We start from the raw sequence: 22,339 nt of genomic DNA, 5'->3' as shown, positions 1-22,339 counted from the left end.
ATATGAAGAAACAGGGCAGAGGTACTGTAGAAGAAAAGCACGATACAGTAGATGGCATAAGACAAACAGCGTTAAAGTGGTACGATAATAAACCGGTTCATTTGCTTAGTACATTTGTTGGTTCTGAGCCTACTTCGTTAGTCAAGAGGTGGGATAAGAAACAAAAATCAAGAATTATTGTATGCTGTCCAAATTCAGTGCAATTTTATACGACATTTATTGGAAATGTCGATCTTATGGATTCACTAATTGCTCTTTACCGAACAGACATAAGATCTAAAAAGTGGTTTCTAAAAATATTTTTTCACCTTCTGGATTTAGCTGTTGTTAACAGCTGGTTGTTGCATCGTCGTGATTGCGATTACTTTGAAATTAAAAAGAAAAACCAGTTGCCTTTGTTACAGTTTAAGTCCCACTTATGTAGCGTACTGTTAGTAAGAACTGACCAGATCAAAAACAAAGGACGTCCCAGGCTCAGTGAAATTGAGAACGAAATTGTAAAAAAACAGAGGAGAGGATCTACGGCTATTGTACTACCAAAGGAAGTTAGGCTTGACCAAAGGCCAGTAATTTCTGAAAAAAAGGGAAGATGCAAAAAACCAGGATGCTGTAATACTTCTAAAGTACCTAATGTGCGATAAATGCAAAGTTGCTTTATGTTTTACAACTACAAATATTTGTTTTTTTGAATGGCATAATAAATAAGTATATAACTTGTTTCGTTAGTTTTTGCTAAACACTCCCAAAACTCTTCCCAAACGAAATTTAAAAAATCTAAAAAAATTACTAGTTATTGTAAATGGATATTTACAATAATAGCACATATACAAATTAAAACATTTTATAACCAAACAAGTTTACAAAAAAGTCGGGAATAGAGGGCTAAGATATTTATATTTCACTATATGCTCTATGAGTTGGTTTTCAATTCAAATTTGCACCTATGACGAAATTTATAATATCTAAGATCTGGTGCTTTCATATGAAACTGGAATAAAACACTTGTTAGATAATATTTTTTTGTTTTGAGTACATTTTTTTTAAAACCTAGTATATAAAAAAATAAATATTTGTCTGTCAACAAATTTCTATATAAAAGTACGAGGCACTATTATTCTCATGCTGTGAGCTTTGCTGCTCTGTTACTTTTATAACGCTTAAGCTATTTTTAATTTATTGTAAATATTTTTGAGGTGTGTTTCCTTAAATGATCATTTTTAAGGTTAGTACGTTTGATTAAATGAAATTGACATTAATTTGATAGTTTCCATTCTATTAGTGTTGATGGTATATGACTAGCATCTGTTGGTACTATATATCAATTTCAACATGTGGAAGTGAGTCTTGTTAGTAATTTCAGTGTAAATTTTGACGAAACCAGAAATAACCCATAATATTCTTTCCGTGCGATCTTAGTATTTCCGTTGATTAAATAGTATAGGGTATCCAATATTTCAATCATCGGTATGTCAGAGTGATTTTTATGAATTTTTATATATATTTGCAAAATGAAAAAAAAAGTTCAGTACAGGCAGTTAAACAGCTGATCTGTCAATTTAGAAGTAAGAGCAATACCAACTTGCTGAAAAGTATACCCATACACAAAAGGAATAATAAAATGTACTGCACAAACTATAGCTCTATAAGCTATATATAAGCTATATCTCTATTAATAATTAGGATATACAGTATTTTTTCTAATACACCTGGAACGATTGAGTAAATAGGTGAACTATAAAGTAGGTCAATATTAGTGTGGAATTAGAAAAACTTAATAAATCGTTGATCAATTATTCACTATTAGGCAGTTAATGAGAAATGTTGGGAATACAAAAAAAACCATTAAACTAGTTATTTATAGATTTTAAACAAACACTGATATAATCATAAGAATAAAACTATGAAATACCATTACAGAAAAGAAAACTGTCGACTTATTTTCAAATGTACATTGATTTCAAACAGGAAGATTCCATTCCAAACTCTATTTAAAAAGTAAAATCAATAAACAGATAATTATATACATAAAGATTATACAAATCGCAAATATTGGAAAACCTAAATATGCGTGGTCAAAATATTAAAAATCAAAGTGCTTTAAAAAGTGAATGAACTCGCCTAACAGCTGTTTTGAAAACAATATATTATGAAACCAATTGGGGATATTATATTACACAAACTAAACCGCTTGTCTACAAAAAAATCAAGAAAATATGACATGACAGGAAAGACTAATGACTTTACAGCTAATTGCCACATAAATATCAATGTAAAGCAAAAATACTTATTTAGATAAACGTATAATGTTTCACTAAACGGTAACGAAAAATGTTACATGCTTTTCAATTCGCGGTAAAAGATTTAATAAAGTTCAGCACACAGTATAAATTCGTAACAAAATTCATATACCAGTAAACGGTACCCGATACAGCAGCAAAGTAATTTTGGCAACAAATATGTAGGTTGTACTTTACCCCATTGGAATCATAGTTCCCGCTATGGAAAATGGTGTCTTCTTTGACATCCAGCAACCACAAATGTGAAATTAGGAAAGATTAATGTGAAATTAGGAAAATTCAATGAACCGTTGATCAAATATTCACTATTATATACTTAATGAAAAATGTTGGGAATAAAAAAAAACATTAACCTAGTTATTTATAGATTTTCAACAAACATATGATATAATTATAAGATTGTAACTAAAATGCTATGGAAGAACTAGGCATACATAAGAAAAGTAACTGCCAACTTACTTTCAAATGTCCAGTGACCTCAAACAGGAAGACGCCCTGTCTCCAATCGTGTTTACCATCGTTTTGGAGAGCATCTCCCGGAAAGCAAATACAGAAAATCTCACAGTTTAATAATTAAGGTCCTCATATTATACGGACCTTCGACGATGAGTTTAATATAGTAGCGAAAATAATTATTGGTAAGCAAAAAACATTAATATATTAAATAGAAAAAAGCGCAAAAAAGGGTCCTCCAAATCAACGATAATAAAAAAATATATGGCTATCACTTTGAAATGTTTCATCGGTCTAAATATTTGGAATTTAAAAGCACTTTTAACAAAAACACTACAAAAGAGAATAACAACAGAATACAAGCTGGCAATTGCTACGTTTTAAGCAAAAAAGTTAAATCCAAAAATACATCCCGCAGTAAGAAAAATAAGAATCTACGTACGTAAGTAAAACACAAACAATGAAAAAATAAAATAAGAGCCGATTGAGCGTCGTAGAAAGAAATATATAATTATGTTATGAATAAGATCACAAATCAAGACAAAGTGCAAAACAATAACGTTAGCGTTGAGATTTAATGTCTTGTACGGCGGTGCAATTTTTATATACCTGTTTGACCTAAGCATTAGTTCCCGGTCGTAAAACACTTCTGAGGGCTTTTCTAGCAATCCTGATCTCAGTAATACCTGAGTTTTACTTACATTATTTTATATATCCTGATTTTAGTAGTTCGCATTACACTTCTGGATTTAAAAGTGTTATGAGGTGATACATATATCAGTTTGCTACCTGAATTTTCCCTTTTATCTCTTATGTGACAACGTTATCTGCGATATCTAAAACGCCCCAATTTTTCAAAATTTTATGGGTCTATTGTTACGTTATATGCTCTATTCTACATCATCTCTTTTGTCTGTTAATAAATATTTATTTGGTTTTATCGTTACTATTATACCGTTTTTTTTTGCTGGTAATAGCATTATTCGATAGTATTCTAATATTTAATCTATGGATTAAATTCGGATAGCGGATAGTGATATTCTTTACTTTCTCGGAGAAATTATAGTGTAACACACAAAAACCGTATTAAATTGCCAAAAACTTCCTTGCATATTCTATTTATTTATGAGGGGCAGCAGCAATATCAGTACCTACCATAATAATGCATATAGTCCTGGACTGGCTAATCGTTGGATAATAGGAAACATGGATGTAGCAGCTTTAATGGTTTGGTGACTGCTTACTGAAATCGGGGAGCAGAGATATCAGTACCAAGTTAATGACTATAGGAGTTGCGGATACATTTTCTGATAATTTAGTTCCTTCCTTTTTTTTAAATATACTATAGAAGTCTCAAGTACAGGTCTCATGTAATTGTGGAAGATGCATAAGGTATTTAGACATCGTTTTTTGTAAATTGAATGTTTTAGATTTTCAGATGTATAAACTTGACGTGAATTAATTTGGACTCATTTAGTTTAGGCTCTAATAGGTATACTATTTGTAGGTTAAACTCCCATGCTATACTTTAGCAAAGGCCTAAGCAATGTCAAAAAAGACTAGCATAATTTTTTTTTTTTTTAAACGTATTTATCAACAAGTTTCTCACTTAGTTATATCGATAATTCTGTATATTCAATTAATCATGGGATACTTTTTATCTCTGAATAAAAATTATGGGTTTGGAATCAGCTCCTTTTTTTATTATTGGTTTCATTAACTTATATAAATAAATACAACCTGATTTAAAGTAAAGCTGAAGTTGGTTTTTAAATGCACACTTTAATACTCTGTTTTTGTTTGCCTTATTTTTAGACCTTTTGCTCAAGCGCCCATCTCCATTGTCTCAATCATTAATTCAATTATCTCTCCTTATCTCTTACTAACACCACATCGTTAGCATACATCAGGCACCAAGGGATATCTCCTTGACATGTTTTCGTTAATTTTTCCAACACTAATTAGAAGAGATAAGGGATTAGCACTGACCCCTGATGCAATACTATTCTCAAATGAAATTTATCAGTCTTACCCTCACTTGTGCTAACATTAGTTTTCCATTACTTGCCTTATGATAAAAATTGCATCCGTTGTTGATTTGCCTTGCATGAATTTATACTAAATATTTCTGTTTCTTCCTGTATCCTACTATCAATTATTCTCTCCCATAGTTTCATGGTGTGACAGAGTAGTTTTAGGGCTCTATAGTTTGTACAGAGTTTACCATCTACTTTGTTTTTGTATACAGGTACTAAAATGCTACTTCTCTATTCATCCGGTATTCGCCTTACTTTCAAAATTCTATTAAATAGTCCTGTTAGCCAACTTGTTCCTGATTTTCCTAATGCTGATCATATATATCCAGGGATGCCATCAGGACCTATGTCTTTACTTTTTTCATCTTATGTAGCTCTTGAATTACTTCCGCTATTACTGCTATTACTGTCTCTGTTGCCTCTATAGATGCTTTCTCAAACTCTTTGTTTAATTGGTCGTTAAAGAACTCCTTCCAGCGATTTTTTACATCCTTTTTTTGCATAAATAGTTTAATGTATTTATCTCGTATACATTTAATCTGATTAAAATCTTTGGTTTTCTTTGCTCCACTTTTAGCAATTTTGTATATGTTTTTTTCTTAGTACTCAGTTCATTGTACAGCTTTTCATACGTTGCTACCATAGATTGTGCTACCGCTACTTTTGCTTCCTCTTTATCTATTTGATACTTTTGATAATCTTAGTCTGATATTTTTTCTTGTCCCTCCTTATATATTCTTCTCTTGTCTTTTATATTGTCTTAAACATTGTCTGACTATCTATATTTACCAATTTTTAAGTCAATTTCTTGAGATGTTTTCAAGTATTTTAGTTACACTCTCTTTAATAATTTTTGACACATTTCTCCAAATTTTATTATGACCTTTTTCCATATTCCAACGCAATCTTTTTTTATTTCTGTTCTAAATTGAACTACTTTGTCGCTTGTTAACGTCAATACAAGACTCAACACAAGAAACACTGTGTTATAAAACAGTCGAATAATATACAGATTTCCAATTCAAATATTCAAAAAATTAAAGAACAGCTTACTAAAATAGAAATCGCCTATTTAAAATGCAATCCATTAATGGCCCAAGGTACCAAGCACTTCTAGCATATGGTAATGATATTGATCTCATAAGAAACTCTCTCCCGTCTGCGACATCTTCAACAAAGTGAAGAGAACACGAAAAATGTTTTACTTAAAACCAACAAAATGAAAAATAAATACAAGCGAATCAACAAAATAGAGCAATTCAATCTAGATCGTGAAAGAACAAGTGATGTTTTTATCTAAGGGGACGTCATAGAATTTTTGGAGAAATGTTCTCTAATTTAATATGTCGTAAGCGGCATTTAGATTGACAAATACTACCCCTAATACCTGATATCTTTCGTACCCGTTGTTGATTTTTACAACAACGGGTACGTTATTACATACTTGATAAGTATTACGAATAAAAATAAATAAGCAAGAAGAATGTAAGTGTACTATATTTAAACCAAGTGACAGAAAAAAGAATAATATACATACATGTACTTCTAAATTAAAAATTATATGCCTGACAACGCAAGATACAAAAAACAATGATTTAACATTGAAAATAATATATAAAATAGCTTGCACAAGCGACAAAGTATTTAAAACGATAAGGCCGAACATATTATATGTAATTGTAATAGATATGTTGGCTAAAATTAAGTTACCAAGACACCGAAATATTATATCTGGGTAATGACTCACTACTGATTGTTAGTATCTACCATAAGTATATCCATGTGTTTATGTGTATCTAAACTATAGTAGTATATTGAATTCCCTACATTAAAAAATCGAAATATTTAAATTAGACAGTAAAAAATTATAATTTTAAGATTGATTTATAAATTATTATAATTTAAATTTTACTGCTTGATGAAACAAATATTGTAAGTCATACACTGTAGCAATCGAAACATCGGAACGTACATTTATAATATAATAAATGTTTCAGTGCCAATGCATTAAAAAAATACTAGTACATAAAAATGGACACTTTCCTTTTCAAAGTTTATAATAGACACTAATTTCAGTTTATCTATAATTAAAGCAAGTAATATAAATTACCACCATAAAATATTTAACTACATTAACCAAGTAAGTATTTGTGAAATTTCTTGATGACTAAATTGATTGATATTTAAATAAATTTGAAGTTCCAAAATGTACCTGCTGTAAAATTTAAAAATCTACGACTAATCAAATTATTGGCAACATCGGAGGGGTTTAGTTGTGTACGCAAAGAAATGTATACGGATCCCAAAAGTGTTTTAACCTATTACGGAGTCCACTTAATCCGACGTGTTGGTCGGAGTCCACATAAAGCGCTACCCAGATAATAATATACACGGTGTATATTCGCCTGGAGTTAGTATAATACCGTTTTTGTACGGAGCCCTCATTAACCGCTAGATCTATATATATATATATATACATATATATATATATATATATATATATATATATATATATATATATATATATATATATATATATATATATATATATATAACCGTTAATCGAGAAGAATTACGGCAGAGAATCGATGACCTTCCATCGAAGGAATTCCATCAGAAGAAGGTTTTTTTATATCGGAGGGGGACCCATACATCTAGACATTCGTCGAAGGATGTCGACCTTCCTGACCCTTGGCGAAAAGACTGGAAGGTCACGCCATACTGGTTTTTTTTAGCCAAGGGAGACCCGTCAATCTTCTTACTAGAAAATACTCGAATGAATAAGGATATGAGTAGTAAATATGTTTACAGTTTTAAGTCATATGATGCGTCATTATATATCGTAACATTGCCCCCCTCTTAAAAGATGGTTCCTCCTGGAACCTTGTCAGGATTGGAACTAGAACGGTATGCTGGTATCGGCATGTGGACCTTGTTTTATAACTTCCGCACCAATAACTATGCGGATTGCAATAGACTAACACCTGGACGTCGGTGTCTTTAAAGATCTCCTCTACCATACTTCGGATAACCCTCCAATCTAATTGGCGGCACTCTAACTTGGCATGGCTAACATTTGCACGTCGGACTCTAGTACGTGCTGTCTCAATTGAAGTAAGGCTTCCCATACATCTCGGTAGGTAGGTTGGTCACCGGTAGTGTCTTTTGTTACCAAATAGAATAGGTAACGTGATGCATCTTGGAGTTTCAAGGCTTTCCTGGGAGCTGGCACTTGGTATTGAAGTTCTGCAACTCGACCGAACTTCCTTCGAAATACGGATGCCAACCATGGTGCGTCTTTGATACTGGCCGGGATGGTAATGGCCAGCGAGTAGTCATCGGGAAGCTCGAGTAGATCATGCTTTTCTTTAGTGGTAACACCATGTCTTGCTTTACCGGTACCTCCATAGGCACCCACGAATTCCTCAAACGTGAGGTCAGACACATTTTGGACTTGGTTTACTTCCACTTCTTCATCTACGTCGTAATCACCTTCGAAAGACGCCAGCCGGTTATGGTGTACTATCATCGACTTTTCCCTCGAAAACTTGCTTATTCGGTAGATGACATCGTTGATCTTCTCCATAATGAAGTATGGACCTTCCCAAAACTGCTGCAATTTGGGAGAACAACCTTTTCGCTTCTTGGGATTATAGAGCCAGACTTTGTCGTTCTTCTTAAAGCAACCCTTTTCGGCTTGTGTATCGTACTGTTTCTTCATTCGGTCGCTAGGGATCTGAAGGTGGGAACGGGCCAACTCATGTACATCGTCCATTCTTCTTTGTAATTCGATCACATAATCTTCACCTGCTACATCTTCTCCAGGTCGACACCCAAACTCTAGATCACAAGGTAGTCGCATTTCGCGTCCGAATAGGACTCTGGCTGGTGTCTGGCCTGTTGATTCGTTAACAGTAGATCTGTAGGTCATTGTGAAGAACGGAAGATATTGGTCCCAGTCTCGCTGACGATCGGACACTATCTTTGTCAAATACTTGCCAACTGTCCTATTCATTCGTTCTACCATACCATCCGATTGCGGATGATACGCGGTAGTTCTTTTTTCTTCATACCTAGTCTATCACATATTCCTTGGAATAGATCGCTTTCGAAGTTCCTGCCTTGGTCACTATGGATCTCCAAAGGCACTCCAAATCGACTGATATATCCTTGGATCAACTTATCTGCAACGGTGGCGGCCTTCTGTTCTGGAAGTGCGTAAATCTCGACCCACTTAGTGAAGTAATCCATTACTACCAACATGTACTTGCCTCCATTTTCCCTTTCTGGAAATGGCCCAGCGATGTCTAAAGCTATTCTTTCAAACGAGCTTCCAACATTATATTGTCTCATAGGAGCTCTCCTTTTTCGGTAAGGCCCGTTACTCGTAGCACAAATAGTACATTTCTTACACCAGTTTTTTACGTCGTCGGAACTGTTCATCCAATAAAACCGTTCCCGAATTCGCTGAGGGGTTTTCTTTATACCAAAATGCCCTCCTAATGGACTGTCGTGTAACTGACGAAGTACTTCGGCTATTCTGCTCTTTGGGATCACCAACTGTCTTCTCTTCTCTGAACCGTCATCATTTTCCAGTACTCGTTTGAGCAAGCCATCTTCCATGATAAATGAGTCCCACTGGGCCCAAGTCGTCTTAACTACTGAGCATAGGTTTGATATTTCTTGCCAAGGTAGTCGACGGTTTTCCTCTTTCTATTTTCGAATTTTATGTACAACTGGATCTCTCTCTTGTTCTTTCCTTATCTTGGTAGGCGTCCAGTCGTCGTTGACCATCGTTGTTCTTAGCACTGCTGCTTCCTTGGATTCCGTTTTGTTGCAGTGGGAACACTCTGCTGGGCTTAACCTTCTGGAAAGAGAATCAGCGTTTCTGTGGCTAACTCCGGGCCGGTGCTCCATCTTGAAATCGTATTCTTGGATTCGTTCGATCCACCTGGCTATCTATCTGACCCTCTGGATTCTTATACTACATCAACCACTTAGGGGCGGCATGATCGGTTAGGATTAAAAACTTCTTTCCATAGAGCTATTGATAGAAGTGCTCTACTGATTTCACTATTGCTAGAAGTTCTCTTCTCGTGATGCAATAATTCCGCTCAGGTTTTGAAAGAACTTTACTAAAATATCCAAGAACTCGTTCCTGTCCTCCTTGAATCTGAGACAGCACTCCTCCAAGTCCCACATTACTTGCATCTATATCTAAGGTAAACTCTCCTTCTGGGAGCGGATACCCTAAAATTATGCTGTGATTAAATGCTTTTTTAAGGTCTTAAAGGCATTTTGGCAGTCTGTATCCCAGCGGTAGTATCTTGCTTCCTCTGTAAGTCGCGTTAATGGCTTAGCGATATCTGCAAACTTCTTAATAAACCTCCGGTAGTAAGTACATAGTCCAAGAAAACTTCTCACTTGATGTTTGTCCGTTGGTACTGGCCATTCCTTAATGAAATCGATTTTTCCCTTATCCACGGCCACTCCGTCTTCACTGACTATATGACCCAGATAATTGACTTTACCTTGAAATAGCTGGCACTTCTTAGGATTTAACATCAATTGGGCAGCTTTAAGTCGAATAAAAACGTTTTCTAAATTCTTCAGATGATCTTCAAATGTCTCCTCCAAGACGATTTTGTCATCTAGATAAACCAAGCATGTTTTCCAAGATAATCCTCTCAACACATTGCCCATAAGCCTCTCAAATGTCGCAGGAGCATTACAGAGTCCAAATGGCATAACGTTGAATTGCCACAATCCAGATCCTGTGGTAAGGACTGTCTTCTATTTATCTACTGGGTCTATTTCTACCTGCCAGTATCCAGACTTCAAATTCAAAGTAGAAAACAATTTACTTCCAGCCAATGTGTCCAATGTATCGTCGTGTAACGATGTTCTGATCGTTTAACAGTTCGAACCGTGGGAGTGTCAATATTTGCGCATCCACTTCTACAACGGGACGGCGAAGTGGGATTCGGAACGGCTATTTAAGGCATGTGAATAGCGAAATTAAACAGTCTTGTAGCTAGCGCTCTAGGCTCCTTGAATCGCCGGTGTAGTGAGCCTGCGAGCCAACCTGGACAGAGAGATTTCCGTATTGAAGATCGTGCTCTGTCCTTAGCCAAGCGGAACCCATCGGTATTGTGTGTTGAACATTACCGTGGGTCTGCTATTTCATTTCTTTATTAGTAATAATTAGTTTCTTTTCTTTTATAGACGTTCGCCGGGGAGTTTATTCATCGCGGGACCCAGACGGGGACGTAGAATTCATTTCATTTTTATTTACTGTATGTACGGCGTAGAATTCATTTTATTTTATTTATTGTATATATGCTAAATTAACAGATTTATTTTTTTATTTCAACCTGTGTTTTACTGAGTCTGTCGCCCCGAAAGAGCTACTCATAACAGTCGATCCGAGACAGAGGATAACTATCTTTCTTGGTAACGTTGTTCAGCAAACGATAATCCACACAGAACCTCGTCGTTCCGTCTTTCTTATTAACCACGACCACCGGAGAGACCCATGGGCTCGTAGAAGGTTCTATCACCCCGTCTTTTTTCATTTCCTGAACAATCGTTTCAGCTTCCTCTCTTTTCGCCTGTGGTAATCGTCGAGCTGTTTGACGAATTGGCTTAGCATTACCAATATCAATTTTATACTTAACAACGGTTGTTCTTCCTGTCTTTCCTTAATTTCCTTTTCTCCATCTGATTTAGAGACTGTCCCGCAACTGCAACCATTTGATCAAAGTTGTCGTTGGAATTATCAGATGTTGTCGCCTGACGGATTATGGATGTCACAGGAACACAAGTTCCTACTTTTGTCTCTTTCTTGATGGTCACTGGGTAGTCGTTGACGTTGATAAGTCTCACAGGAATTTCTTTAGCCAAAGTCACCAATTCCTTTCCAATTATGATTCCACGGCCAACCTTGTCGTCATGGTTCCAAGGCTCCATCATAACAGGTGTCCCTTCGTCCACAATTCCCTGTAGCCGCGCTACTATGATCGTTTCTCCTCTCGCAGGCACGACTGTATCTTCTTTAATGGCAGTGTTGTCATTATGTGGATGAAGAAATACCTCCTCTTTGCCAACTTTGATTACCTTATTCTTAAAATCCAATTGGAATCCATGCATATTCATTACGTCCATTCCTAATATAACATCCTCTTCGATGTCAGCAACTATAACAGTATGGACGAACTTTTCTGCTCCAATTCCCAATTGTACCTGGATTTCTCCATGAATGTTGGTATTTTCACCTGTAGCGGTTCGAAGTCGCAACCTCGTTGGTAACAGTTTCTTACGGCTGTTTATAACTGTCGGGCGTATAATGGTTCTAGTCGCACCGGTATCCACCAACAACGTATGCCTTCTACCATTTATTTCTCCATCTACATATACACTGTCTTCACGACATTTCAAAGAAGCTATTAGTATGAGTGGGTCTTTGGAAAAGTTCCAGGTCAAAGCTGTCCCCCTAAGGCCGACTCATTCTAGTTTTCCTGATGGTGAGTTTCTTGATTTTATGGTCTTCGTCTTCTTGCATGTAATACTTTTTATCATATTAAAGAGCTGGTCAAGTTTATCTTCATCTCCTTCCTCTTTTACATTCCTAACTTTACTGTAACCACCAGAGGCCTGTGTAGCTGACTCGTATTCTAGGGCGACGGATAAGACATTAATCAGCGTCTTGTGACGAGCTAGTCGCAGTGTTCTCTGCATTTCATGATCACGAAGACCATCAATAAACGATTGGACGGCCAATTTTTCCATTATGTCTTCGGGAGCTGTTGGATAATCATATCGTACTAATCTGGCAATATCTGCCTCATATTCTTAAAGAGCCTCATCTTCCTTCTGTCTTTGGCTTTTAAGCTGCGACTGATATACATGCTCCAATTGTTTGTGGCCATATGGCATATTTAACCTCTTCTTCAGTTGTTCGAAATCATCCGTCTCCTCTACGGCTATGGTCTGAAGCACATCTAAGGCATCTCCTCGAAGAGCGATAGTCAGGTTTACATCCTTTTCTTTTTCAGACTATCCATTAGCTTTTGCAGCTGATTCGCACTGTTTTATGTAGTTGTTACATGACGATTTTCCGTCGAAAGTTGGGACTTTTACATGAACAGAACCCTCCACTTCCTTCAAATTTCGGCCGTATTTTCAACTTACATTTCGTCTCGTCTTCTTTTGTCTCTACTGTAATTGGATTGTTTCCTCTCTCTGCTGTCCCTGTTTCCTCCATCTTCCTTTCCATCTCTTTCATCTTCTCTTCGAAGGCCAACATATCGGCAGCAACTTTATTTTTTAACAAAGACATTCTATCGCCGAGGGCAGACATCTCCAAAGTGACTTTAGAGATTTCCAAAGAGATGTTAGTAGAAACTTTGCTTTCAAGAGAAGAAATCTCGTTAGAAACTTTGTCTTCTAAGGACGCGATGTCGCCGGAAATTTTGTTCCCTAATGATGCGATGTCACCAGAAACTTTGTCCACATCACCAGAAACTTTGTCTACATCAGAAGAAACTTTCGAAATATCGTCAGAAACTTTGTTCTTTAATTATGCGATGTCGCCGGAAACTTTCGAAATTGACGAGATAACAGCAACATGTTTGTTTTCAAATATATAAGTTTCTGGATCTAAACCATCTTCCTCCAAAGTGTTCTTTAGTCGCTGGACTAAATCTGCCTTTTTTCCGGTAGAAGCTAATTCTCTGTCCTCGAGATGTCTTCTTTAATTCGTAACTGTGAGCTCATAAATCGTAGTCATTTTCACTATTTATTTATTTTCACTTCTGACATCATTTGTTATATTTTTATTAATATAATTTATTGTTTCTATTTATTATCAAAGATTCTACACTTATAATACTTACAAGTTTATTTAAAGTCTTTATTTGTATAATATAACTAATTTATTGCGTTACATTTTAAAAACTCGACGCGATGTTCAAAAACTCTGTTCCTTTAACTAAAATGTCTCATATATATATATATATATATATATATATATATATATATATATATATATATATATATATATATATATATATATATATATATATATAACCGTTAATCGAGAATTACGGCGAAGAATCGATGATCTTCTATCAAAGGAATTCCATCAAAAGCAGGTTTTTTTTATCGGAGGGGGACCCATACATCTAGACATTCGTCGAAGGATGTCGACCCTTCTGACCCTTAGCGAAAAGACTGGAGGGTCACGCCATACTGGTTTTTATACTCGAATGAATAGGGATATGAGTAATAAATATGTTTACAGGTTTGAGTCATATGACGCGTCATTATCTATCGTAACAATATTCACCTGACTCCTTTTGTGAAGGAATACTCATATAGAAAATACTTAACATTACTTTGGGAGCCTTAATACTTTTGCATTCTGTTCTGCTATATAACATAAGATATTATTAATTATTTATGCTGCCCTGGATTGGTGAAACATAACGCAAAAAAGAAAATAATAGAGTTACAAAAAGTTCAAAGACTCAATTGGATAAGAATTTCAGTTGCACTGACGAATCACTTGTTTTACTATAATGATATACTACTACATAAAAGAAAAGTGACTGCGAATGAATCCCACCAAACACGCAGTGTAGAGAGTTCGATTCATATTTGATTTACTCTGTATTTACAATTTATAGTAGTTAATGTCGATCTTTTCGTAAAGCGTTTATTTTCCTTCATATTTTTCTGTTTATTTATGCCCTAACTATTACGTTGTTTGTAAATACGTTTCATAATTTAAACTTTTATCGTTCATATCTACCAATTTATTAAAAGTTGTATATGACAAAAGTGTTACTTTTATTTTTAAATTAAAAAATACTTAGTTTCACGACTCAAAACATTATTCAAAGAAAGAATTTTCATTTTATATTTTCTAATATATTTGTAAACAAAATTAAAATCTTTAAAACTCTCGAGCAAAAATACAATCATAAAATTCAAAGAATAAAAGGAAACTTAAAAATTCTACCTGCGTAGAACTAAGATTTAAAAGTTTTTGATATAAAAAAAACATTTTATTACCAGACTCTTGTTGAAAACATTGAGATTGTATTCGATCCAGTGTGTGGGACTTAATTCCAGTCGTGAATGCTGCTTGTACCCTTTATCCTGAGACTCATAGTCCATCCAGACTTTAACAATTCTTTTTGAGTGGACAGCAGTTAGAAAGTATTCTTGACCGTTCTGCTTTGTTAGTACATCCAATTCTCCGCTTACATTAAATTTGCTTCGATTTGACAAATTGTAGAGATGAATTGCACGATTTTGCTGTAAATAAAAAAATATAAAATAACGAGTGAACTGTGTGCGTTATAGGTCATTAATAGGTTTAAAATAGGTAGTTGTTTTATATCATTGCTTATGTAATATTCTGAAAAATTTGCAATCATATGAGCTTTATATAATTAGCTACCTCAAAAGAATGACTAATTTAAACGAGCCGTCTTTATGTGCAAATAATTTGTATACCCAACTGGAAGTTTTATTGCTCTTTTTCATTTCCTAAACTTCCGTTAACAATAATATTAAAACTAAAATGTGATGCTATATGGGCAGATCATTTTCTGCTACCAGGAAATTATTATTATTATTATTATCCAGATTTAGCCATACGGCTCACACTCCCTCTAAGGGGAAAATTCACTCATCCCAGATACCTACGGTATCAAAAGGATTGAGCTCTGGTGGGACTCTTTCCATGTTATCGAGTCCTAGGTGACTTGGTATGTCGGTGTATCTCCCAAAAATTTTCGTACGCATCTGGACGTCGAAAGTAACACAGCTTTCTGCATAATCTTATATAGATGTTCATTTAGACCCAGCTTTTTTATGTTTTCTAGGAGGCTCTTCGGGATTACTCCAGTGGTAGAAAGAATAATAGGTATCGTCTGGGTACTTTCTTTTCTCCATTGTCTCCTGATTATATATGATATTATCCTGATATTATTATTATTATTATTATTATTATTATTATTATTATTATTATTATTATACATAAGCAAGGGCAGAGGAATTAAGTCCCTATTATGCCCAAAAACAAAGAAATTTCATTAATAACCTACTAGTAAAAAAAAACAAAAATTACAAATAAAAGAAATAAAATTACAATTTTTGGTTTAAAAGAAAAACAATATTTTAACTATAATATAAAACGGTCAAGTCTGTTTTTGAACGAATTGGTAGAGGGAGCAGGGACAATGTTATCGTTAAGTTATTCCTGCACTCAAAAACTCTATTTGGTAAAAAGTTCTGCCTTGATCTTGAAAAAAAATTTTTGTTTCTTCAGTTTGAACTGATGACCTCTGAGACGTTCATCTTGATTAATGATAAAAATTTCATCGAGATTTCCAAAATTGAATTTTAATATTTTAAAAGTTGTAATTAAGTCTCCACGTTGTCGGCGAAGTTCAGGAAGTTAGGTTGGCCATACTAAGTCTTTCTGCATAGGAAGGTCTTCTCGGTCCCAAAGAAATTCGGGTGGCTTTTCTTTGGACGTTTTCCAACATAGTCTTGTCTCGAACCAGATCAGGATACCACGTTGGTCCAGCGTATTCAAGTATGGGTCTTACGTAAAGAGTGTAAAGTTTACAGAATGATTGCATTGAAACTCTCGAAAAACACCTCCGAATAAGATACAGTCTGGAGTTCGCACGTTTACAAATAGAGGTAATATGGTCGGACCAAGTTAGGCTCCTGTTTATGATAACACCAAGATCGTTATACGAAAACACTGAATCTAATGGCTGCCCGTTAACAAAGTACGTCACAAGTGGGTTATTTTTACCAATTCGAAGCACTACACATTTTCCGGCGTTTAAGGGTAGTAACCACTGGAAACACCAAGTTAAAATAAAGTCCAAGTCCATTTGGAGTGTTAGCTGGTTTGTGATTGGATTGGCATATATATTTTTGTGTCATCAGCGTAGAACGATATTTTACTTGAGATATAATAAGGAACATCGCTGGTGTAAACTGTAAACAGCAGAGGTCCAAGGACGGAACCCTGAGGCACTTTCCACTAACCTGTCCTGTGAGAAAGATTCGCCAACTCTAACTTTGTAATATCGATCTGTCAGAAAATCATCTATCCAACGAAGTAAAGTACCGCGAACTCCGAAATGTTCTGGCTTATGTAGAAGTCTGCGCTTAGGTACACGGTCAAAGGCTTTAGAGAAATCTAGATAAACAACGTCGACCGGCTGCGAACTGTTAAGGGATGACGTCCAGTCGTTAACACAATGTAAGAGATTGGTTAGAGTAGAGCGACCAGAGACAAATCCATGTTGTTGTGTTGGAATAACATGTTCCTGGAGAAGGAATTTGGTCATCTCCTCGAAGATAATGGCTTCCATAACTTTGGCAACTACTGGCAGCAAGCTAATAGGACGATAATTGTTGGGATCGAGTTTGTTGCCTTTTTTAAAAATAGGAGTAACGGAAGCTAATTTCCAACTAGGGGGTAAGGAGTTCTGGATGAAAGAAGTTTGCATAATTAACTTTAAGGGTATTGCAAGCGTGTCTGCGCACCTTTTTAACAGTTTTGGTGTTAAACCATCTAAACCGGGTGAAGCAGCTGTGCGAAGTTTAATTAAGTATTGTTTGACATGATCCACTGTGAATTCAACTTGCTGTAAGGATGCGCCGACATGATTACAGTTAATAGCAGGTAGATAACCATCATTCGATTCTTTAGTAAAAACCTGTGAAAATGCTAAAGAGAGAGTTTCGGAAGATTCTTTGTCAGAAGAGCATAAAGTCTGATTGGATTTTTTAGTAGAGGAATGGAAACTTTAGATGTCATGAAGGAACGTATGTATTTGTAGACTTTTTTAATGTTGCCGCAGTCGATATCATTTGCTTCAAAATTTTGTCTTAGGGTTTTTAGAGATGTTTTTAAGTTATTTGAAAATCTGCAATGGCTTTGGAAATCACTAAGAAGCCCGGTGTGTTTAAATTTTCGCCATATATGTCGTTTGTGGTTAATTTGTTTAATTGTTGTTCGATTTATCCAGGGTTTAAGGTTGTTTTTATAACTCTTACGGAAAGTGGTATTTGTAGAAATTATATTGTGGACTTTATCGAGAAATGCAGTCCACATTAATGAGGGGTCGTTTAAGCTTGCAAAAAATAAATGCCAGTCGATTTGAGAGAATTCAATGTCCACTTCAGAAAAGTTGGTAGTAGCATATGTTACAATATTATTTTTGCGGGGTAATATTTGATTGAACTGAATGTGAGCCGTTATAATTGCATGATCTGACTTTTCTATAGGAGAACTGACGTCGAGAGATGAAATCAGCTGTTCGTCATTAATAAGCACTAGATCTAAAGTAGAAGGTTGGTTATTATTTCTAAATCTAGTGGGTTCTGTAATTAGTTGTATCAGGTTTGAATTTACTACAAAGCTTTTAAATAAATTATGAGCGTTTTCGGCGTCAGATAATGAAGTTATTGGCCAGGTAATCTCGGGGAAGTTAAAATCTCCAGTAATGATAAGATTATCAAGAGATGATAGTTCTTCAAGTTTTGTGAAGAAAACATTATCGTGTGCAAGTAGTGTAGTAGGTGGACGATATATACATACTAAATTAAGGCAAAAAGAATTTTTAGTAATAGATAAGTGAATTGCATGTATTCCAGTAATATCTATTAGCTTAATGTTAATTTTGAAAGTTGTGGTAATAATATTAGATAAGTAAATGCATACACCGCCACCTACACGATTTTCTCTGTCTTTATGATATTTTTTATATCCATTTATATTAACAGGGGAGTCAGGAATTGTGGGTTTAAGCCAGGATTCGGCAATACAAATAATGTCAGGTTTAAGAAGTTGCACTGTGCATACAAATTCGTCAAACTTAGCGGAAAGTGAATCTAAATTAGTATATAGAAATAGCCAGTCATTAAATTTGTCGGTGGAAAAATTATAAACGAAATTTCGTGATTCTGGGATTGCCATTGATGTATTTAATAGTTAAATCATGTTCACCGTTATTTTTGCGAGTTTCTAGCTCACTTCGGAGTTCTTTTAAACGTACTTGTTGGATGGGCGTCTTGTCGTCAATTATTGAGAATTTTTCCGTGGCTTTGTTCTCCATAAGTTTGGCTTTATTTCTCAGAATATCTTTAACGTGATATTCAGAACCCATTACAACCTTTATCATTCGGGGAAATCGTTGGTTTGCTTTGCCGACTCTGTAGAAGGTGATTTGCTTTTCCTGGCAGCCAACAGTATCCAAAACAAGCTTAACCTTATTCGCGTCGTCATCTTTTCTGCGTTGTGCATCTCCAGAGGAAGATTCTGTTAAGCCTCTAATTAGAATATTTTTAGCACGTGTTATGCGATCTACAACTTCGTTAGCAATATTATCCGTGAATTCGGTAGACTTAAATAAATCAATCTGGCTGAGCTTATTGTTTAACTCAGTTATTTTATTATCAAAATCATTAAGTTTCGTACGAATTTCCATTTTAAAATCTAGCAGAAGATCTTTTATTTCTGAAATATTAGAAATATTGGAGCTGCATGAGTTACGAAGTATACTCAGTCCACGAATTTTTTGTCGGGTGACGCGATCCTCCGAAGAAAGGTCGGTGCATGTGATATGTATTTGACGCTTACATCCATCGCACTGGAGTTTGCGGTCAGCTGTCGCTATGGTTTTCGAGCAGCTGACCGCAATTTTTCGAATTGTGTCCTCAAATTTAAAAAAATCAATTAACTAATAATAAATGCAAAACAAACTCTTTGATACAACCTTGTTCTTAGTAGCAATAAACTAAATTGTTTTAAAAAATAAAAACTCCTTAAAATCTAGATTATATTCCGACGATTAAGCAATTTTTAGGAGCGTAAAAAACTTCACAAACTACTACAACTGTACATAAACAAATTCAATAAGCAATGCCATATGTTCACTTAAAATTGATCTTTAATTAAACACAAGTTGATTATTTAGATGAAATTAAATTCCTTGGCATGATCTTTAATACAAAACTAACTTGGAAAACGCATATACAAGTAAAATAAAGCACTTTATTTGGTTGAATACTGAATACTGGTTTTATGTTTCACTAGTATGTATATACTATGACAATGCTAATAATTTCGCGCCTTTTTACTTAATTAATATATGTCTGCACTTACTCTAAGCACTATCTATGGAATACCCTAATGTTGCCCAAAATCGGTCTTGGTCTTGCAGTCTTGGTCTTGTTCTTGCGTTTTTGCAAGACCAAGACCAAGACCAAGACCGCCTAATTTTAGCAAGACCAAGACCAAGACTGACCGTGCAAGATTTAAGCAAGAACAAGATTAAGCCTGCGAGACTCTTGCGACTTGCAGTTAGGACTGAGTGTGGTTTTAGCGACTATAGTAGTTCGGCTATATGCTTAAAGACTCTATGAGATGCAAAAAAATATGTAATAAAATTTGAAAAACTTATGCGAATTACAAACAATACCATAAACATATATACCGAATTAAAATATTCATTAAAAAAACACATTTGACACGTGCTCAGAGGTCATAATTACAATGTAAAAATAAAATATTTTGTACATTTTCCAGCAGACTTCTTTGCTCTGAAATTAATTGTTCATTTTTGAGAATAGCCGCTCTCTAATCATAAAAATAATCTTGCATTGCGACGCCGACAATAATGTCGTATCGATATTTTTTAAAATATGTCACCCTAGCTAAAAAAATATAATTGTTACGAATAACCACTTAATAATTCAATTTTTTTCCCATTATAATTTAGTCAGGAGTAATCTAAATAAACAAATCTTATCGGTCTAAGGCTATAAATTGTTTCTGCTGAGTGTGCGATGAGATTATTCGGTTAAAGAAAATTTGCTGAAACAGTCAAAAGTAACGAGACAAATTAATAACAGATAATGTCGCCTACCATGTAAACAAAATATCGAAGTAACGATATACATATAATTCTCGGTTTGTTATTAGATACTTAGGGTATTGGATAGTAACGAACTTAAATTATAGTAGTATAATAGTTACTTTTTTGACATCACTTAACTTCATTCCCAATTGAGCTTTCTTTTGACTCTAATTACGTAATAATTGTTTTTCATCTAATCCTTGTTGTTCCCGGAGTGACAAGTTTACAATCTGACATGAGGGACAAAGATTCAAATAGTTCTAGTCGGAGTAATGAGCGTTGGAGTTATAGATCTAAAAGCCCTAAAAGCAAATTTGAAGAGTTTTTCGAAATAATTTATGCATCCCAAATTGCTTTGTGTAAATTGTGCCTACATAGGAAGGTTGAAATGAAAATGAACACCAGAAACACGTCAGGTTTAAGGAAGCATCTAATATCTTTTCACAAAGAGGAATTACAAATATTTCTTCCTGAAAAACCAAAATTCGGTGGAAATATTACAAGCTTTTTAATAACCGCTAGAAAAAGTGGAGATTTAAAAAATATACTTATTACTTTATTACCAATTACATATGTTATCTACCTACTACTTTAGTTTGGTAAATTAATTTATTTATTAAGTAGGTAACTCCTTAATTTAAAACAACTTCTTTTGATTATCATTGCTTTTTTACCTATTGTTTATTTTTTATTTAACTATAAGTTAGTTTTTTATATAAAAGTAGAAATAAGATTGGTAAAAACATTTATTTTGCTTTACTAAGTGGATTATAGTTTTTTATCTGATCACCTAAAAAATATGTGCCCTTGATACATGTATGTGGATTTTTTGCCCATAATGTCCATCAATCCCTTTCTAGGCAGATAATATTCTTTAAAGTACAGGCATGCTGATGTCATTAATTTGTTTTTTTTTGTGTTTTAACCACGTTTTAGCACATGTAAGCATAGTAAATGCAAACGTTTATTAAGAAACAGATTGACTTCCGTGGGGCATGGTAGATAGATGAGTTAGTTAGAGCATAGGCATAAATCGCTTAGATCGTGGCTTCAAACCCCACCCGATGTCAGTTTAGACATTTATTAATTTGGTTGGTCTTTAGTATTCTTCTTCTTCTTCATGTGCCGAGCTCGATTGTCGAGCGTTGGCTATCAAATTGGCTATAGTAATTTTGTTGACGGCAGCTCGGAAAAGAGATGCAGAGGATCTGTTAAACCAATCTCTCAGGTTTATAAGCCATGACGTTCTTCTTCGACCTTTATTATGGCTTTATTATGGCTATGTTAAGTCAAGCTTAAAATGTACTTACTCTGTTACGTTGTTCTAAGATCTAAAGTAACGTTTAATAAATAGCAATAGGCTAATGGGTAACTGCAAGACTTGCAAGACTCTTGCTGCAAGACCAAGACCGGAAGTGCAATACCAATACCAAGACCAAGACCAAGACCAGGCGCATTGCCGCAAGACCAAGATGAAGACTGTTTAAGTCTCGTCTTGTTCTTGCATTTGGGCAACACTAGAATACCCTACAACATTCATTACTTTGGCCATTAAATTAAGCAATTTATGCAGTTTGTGGTAGATATTTACTTGTTC

At 34.7% G+C, this 22,339-nt stretch overlaps 1 protein-coding gene across 2 annotated transcripts in view; it reads right to left on the bottom strand.

Moving 5' to 3' along the window:
- Apoltp (Apolipoprotein lipid transfer particle) overlaps positions 1-22,339 on the bottom strand; it is a 1,459,665-nt gene that overhangs the window by 521,692 nt on the left and 915,634 nt on the right. Inside the window, exon 37 of one of the 2 annotated variants that reach the window (XM_072546518.1) lies at positions 14,861-15,106. The exons of the other annotated variant lie outside the window; for it this stretch is intronic. Coding sequence (XP_072402619.1) covers positions 14,861-15,106 — 246 coding nt within the window. The remainder of the gene's footprint in view (positions 1-14,860; positions 15,107-22,339) is intronic. 2 annotated transcript variants of the gene reach the window in all.

The sequence above is a fragment of the Diabrotica undecimpunctata genome, chromosome 10, assembly GCF_040954645.1.
Source record: "Diabrotica undecimpunctata isolate CICGRU chromosome 10, icDiaUnde3, whole genome shotgun sequence".
Taxonomy (NCBI): Eukaryota; Metazoa; Arthropoda; class Insecta; order Coleoptera; family Chrysomelidae; genus Diabrotica; species Diabrotica undecimpunctata.
This window is presented reverse-complemented; position numbering and strand designations above follow the sequence as displayed.